Source organism: Palaemon carinicauda, chromosome 9 (assembly GCF_036898095.1).
Source record: "Palaemon carinicauda isolate YSFRI2023 chromosome 9, ASM3689809v2, whole genome shotgun sequence".
NCBI lineage: Eukaryota > Metazoa > Arthropoda > Malacostraca > Decapoda > Palaemonidae > Palaemon > Palaemon carinicauda.
This window is the reverse complement of record NC_090733.1, coordinates 127,483,695-127,488,694: the sequence shown is the minus strand read 5'-3', so window position 1 is coordinate 127,488,694 and position 5,000 is coordinate 127,483,695. Positions and strand designations below refer to the sequence as shown.

The following is a 5,000-nucleotide window of genomic DNA, read 5'->3' as shown; positions in this document are numbered from 1 at the left end:
ATATGTCAATCCGTGTTTGTGATTACTTGAAAGTAACCTCACTCAAAAGTCTTTTGTCCAATAAGAAAATAAAATGGATGTAATTTGCACAAAGGCATTTGAATTCATCTCGTTTAACTTTCGTGAAATTTCCCATTCACCTTTCCCGTTCTCTCTCATCCAGGAGACCAGTTTTGTTCACCTTAATTAACATTCAAGCTATTGGTAGTCTTGGGATGGAATGTTCAGCATTCATAATCGGGTAGTTGAATCAGTTGGACTTCAAAAGTTCAAAGTTGCAGCAAATGATTTTATGTTGAACAGGCTGACATAAGCCCCTTTTATAGCTATATATGAATCATCTGTTTTAATGTTATGTTTTTAAATAGTTTCTTTTAATTTTTCATTACTTCTTATATTGTTTATCTATTTCCTTGTTTCTTTCCCTCACTGGGCTATTTTTCCCTGTTGGAGCCCTTGGGCTTATAGAATCTTGCTTTTCCAACTAGGGTTGTAGCTTGGCTTTTAATAATAAATATAATAATAATTCTGCTAGTTCTTCCACTCACCTACCCACGGAGACATGATTTTGCAACCTTTACTCCGATAAGCGTATCTTTATATTTTGTTTCCTTATTTCGTTATTCATATTTCTTGTGCCACAGCCTCTGTACCATGGTCTTACACTGTTTTGGGGTAGAATTCTCTTGCTTGAGGGTACACTCAGGCACAATATTCTATCTTGTTTCTCTTCCTCTCGTTATTTTCAAATTCTTATAGCATATATATGAAAGATTTATTTTAATATTATTGTTCCTAAACTTTTCTTGTAGTTTTTCCTTATTTCCTTTACTCACTGGGCTATTTTCCCTGTTGGAGCCCTTGTGCTTATAGCATCCTGCTTTTCCAAATAGGGTTGTAGCCCTTGGTCCTGTAGTATCTTGTTTTTCCAACTAGGGTTGTAGCCCTTGGGCTTAATAGTATCCTGCTTTCCCAACTAAGGATGTAGCCCTTGGGCTTAATAGTATCCTGCTTTTCCAACTAGGGTTGTAGCCCTTGGGCTTATAGTATCCTGCTTTTCCAACTAGGGTTGTAGCCCTTGGGCATATAGTATCCAGCTTTTCCAACTAGGGTTGTAGCCCTTGTGCTTATAGCATCCTGCATTTCCAACAAGGATTTTAGCCCTATGCTTATAGTATCCTGTTTTTCCAACTAGAGTTGTAGCCCTTGAGCTTATAGTATCCTGCTTTCCCAACTAGGGTTGTAGCCCTTGTGCTAATAGTATCCTGCTTTTCCAACTAGGGTTGTAGCTTAGCTAGTAGTAACAGTAATAATAATAGTAAATCCTGTTATTATTTAAGATTGGCTGACCCTGGCCAGGCACGGGCTCTTCAACACTTCCAGCCAGTAAATCCAAATTTCTATTTAACATAGATCTACTTCCAAAATGTATATATTCTTTGTAATCAGTTCGTACTTGGCGAAACGACTGAAATGACATCATTGCACTGGCGGACGCGATGCATTATTCCTCTTTTCATTTCGGTAGTGGAAGATTGTCCTTGACCGATGGTGACGTCACACGCAAAAGGCTGACAATGACGTCCAGTGACCGGTTTTTTTTTTTTTTTTTTGCACAGATTCTATCGACTCTATTCAATTTTTGCTTTGGTTTGGAAATAAATAATAAACCAAAATATTAACCTTGAACATAAACCGCATTTTAGTATTCGGTCATAATCATGCAGGTAAAGTTGACTGCGAAGTTTGATGAAATCTATTTAAGGACGTATTTGCGAAATCATTCCTACTATTTTAATGTCAGGGTTGGAGGAGTTTTTTTATTTGATTAGTAAACGAATATTCATAGTAAAACATCGATTTAATGAACACAAAACTGAAATGTGAACAGCATTTACTTCTGTAAGAAACTATAACGAAGATAAAGAAACAACGTGATAAGTTGCAATTGTTATTATCATTATTATTATTATTATTACTAGCTAAGCTGCAACCCTAGTTGGAAAAGCAGGATGCTATAACCCCAAGGGCTCCAACAGGGAAAAATAGCCTAGTGAGGAAAGGAAATCAGAAAATAAATTATATGAGAAGTAATGAACAATTGAAATATTTCAAGAACAGTAACAACATTAAAACAGATCTTTCATATATAAACTATAAAAAAAGGCATATTAGCCTATTCAACATTAAAACATTTGTTGCGTTTTTAAAGATGATGATGAAGATTATGATGATGAGTATATGATAATGACGAAGACGAATATAGACATAGTCTTCCTGATCCCGAATGCAAAGAGGCTAAACCTCTTCTGTCCTTGTTGGCGTTATGAAATGTTACGTGGCGTTTAATCCTTCCTAAAGTTTTATCTCCATCTGTTACGTGACGTTGTGTCTTTTAGGTCGAAACTTTATCAGGTCACTGTTGGCCTTTGACGTTTCACTTCAATTTGGTTGTTTTTAAGGTAAGGGAGATTTTTATAAGCTAAAACAGAGAGAATGGTTTTAGAGAATAATAATAATAATAATAATATTAATAATAATAATAATAATAATAATAATAATAAATTTACAACTACTACTACTACTACTTAAAAAAAAAAAAAAAATAATAATAATAATAATAATAATAATAATAGTAAATTTACAACTACTACTACTTATAATAATAATAATAATAATAATAATAATAATAACAAAATCATCATCATCATCATCTCCTCCCACGCCTATTGACGCTAAGGGCCTCGGTTAGATTTCGCCAGTCGTCTCTATCCTGAGATTTTAATTCAATACTTCTCCATTCACCTTCTCCTCCTTAGCGCTTCATAGTTCTCAGCCATGTAGGCCTGGGTCTTCCAGCTCTTCTAGTACCATGTGGAGCCAGTGAAATGTTTGGTGACCTAATCTCTCTTGGGGAGTACGTGATAGTAATAACTCAGTAGAGCGCAGACCTCCGCCACGGGAGCTTATTTCTCGGCCTTTCGCTTGACCTAGACCTTTGACCAGTGTATTAAGTTTGAAATCTCTGTGAAGACGATGTCCAAACTTATGGCTGATTACGTGAATTGAACATTTTGCTTGACCGTGACTTTGACCTTTGACCTTGACCTTCCAAAATTTAATAATTTCCAGCTTTTTACATAACAGTTAATCCCTGGAAGTTTCATTACTCTACGAGTAAAATTGGGGCCAGGAAGCTGTTCAAAAACACACACACAAACTCACAAACAGGGGCAAAAACCTAACCTCCCTTCAACTTCGTTGGCGGAGTTAATAATATTAATTTCGTTTCATGCACATAACAACCCTATAAAATTATGTAATTAATCTATCAAGATCAAATAATTCACAGGCGACATCATTTCCGGAAACATCCAGAGGACCAGACTCGAAGGAACTCCAAGATGTTATCCTAAACCCGAAGGAGAAGAAGAAACAACGAAGACGCCCCCCGGTATTGAGGAGGACTTCTGAGGCAGCCTCCGGGGACGTGGAGGATACAGGACGTCTCCTAAGCCCTTGCAGCCATGACTGACGGAGGCCTGACCGTGGAGACATCGATTGAGAGCGTGGAGGCTCTCTCGAAGGAAGCCGAAGGACTCAAGGTCAAGTTGGAGGAGGAGAGACAAAAGCTGAATGATGTCCCTCGTAAGTGACGTTACGCCTTTTAGTCGATTTGGTATTCTGGATTTAGCCGATGATGATGATGATGATGATGATGATGATAATAATAATCATAATAATAAACAATCTAATAATAATACTAGTAATAATAATAATAGTAGCAATAATAACAATAATAATAATAATAATATAAATTATAATAATAATAATTATAATAATATCAATTATAATAATAATAATAATTATAATAATAATAATAATAATAGATAAACAATCTAATAATAATAATAATAATAATAACAACAATAATAATATAACAATAGATAAAAAAACTAATAATAATATAACATAAGAGATAGATAAACAATTAATAAGAATGATAATGATGATAATAATATAACAAGTAATAAGTAAACAAATTACTAAGAATAACAATAATAATAATAATAATAATAATAATAATATAACTTAAGTGATCGATAAACAATAATAAATGATTTAGTTCAGTCAGTAAAAGTATGAAGTATAAAATTAAAATATATATAAATAAATGAAAATAACAAGATCGCTGTAACAACATACGTCTAATAGATAAATAAATAATTAAATAAACATATAAACCACAAGAACATTCATTAAACGTATAATGAACTATAATATAAAAATAGAAATAAACGCGTAGTGTATTTCTCAGGAATATTGGTGTCATTAACTTCGTTTCAAGAACCATTTTATAAATATTATGTTCTTCCTTCTCTTTCATAATGCCTTAGGCCTACTGTATAGGCTCTCTGATTCATCATGATTCATTGCTGCTTATACAGTTAACCTTTATTGCAAGATTATGTCGTCTTTGGTAGGCCTATCTTACAATTGAAAAATCTGCAGTTTCAATGTCTGCTTCAGAAAAATATAAATTTCCACTTTTCCGTTTTTTTTGCCAACTGTAACTTTATGAGAATATTGTTGTAAGCCGGAAAAAAAAATAATAGTAATATTTCAAACATATAAAGAAACTGCTACTGTATACGGATAATAATATGTATATGCATGTAACGTCATTATCTCCGCCTACGCCTATTGACGCAAAGGGGCTCGGTTAGATTTCACCAGTTGTCTCTATCTTGAGCTTTTAGATCGATACTTCTCCCTTCATCATCATCTACTACACGCTTCATAGTCCTCAGCCACGGAGGCCTGGGTCTTCCAACACTTCATCTAATGTACTAAATCACAATCATGAACTTGCTTAGAAGTGACAGACTGGGGAAACTTATATCAGGAGAAATAAAACGAAGATATATAAACTTGCAGACAAATACGTGCCCTGTGTGTGGTCTAAGCTGACATTACAGAGAGCCGTTGATGGAAGAACT

The 5,000-nt window shown here is 34.2% G+C and overlaps 1 protein-coding gene across 1 annotated transcript in view; it reads left to right on the top strand.

Moving 5' to 3' along the window:
* The window catches only part of Gbeta5 (guanine nucleotide-binding protein subunit beta-5), a 34,533-nt gene that overhangs the window by 12,290 nt on the left and 17,243 nt on the right, over window positions 1-5,000 (top strand). Inside the window, exon 2 of the mRNA XM_068379939.1 lies at window positions 3,353-3,648. Within this exon, the coding sequence (XP_068236040.1) occupies window positions 3,528-3,648 (121 nt within the window). The 5' untranslated portion in view covers window positions 3,353-3,527. The remainder of the gene's footprint in view (window positions 1-3,352; window positions 3,649-5,000) is intronic.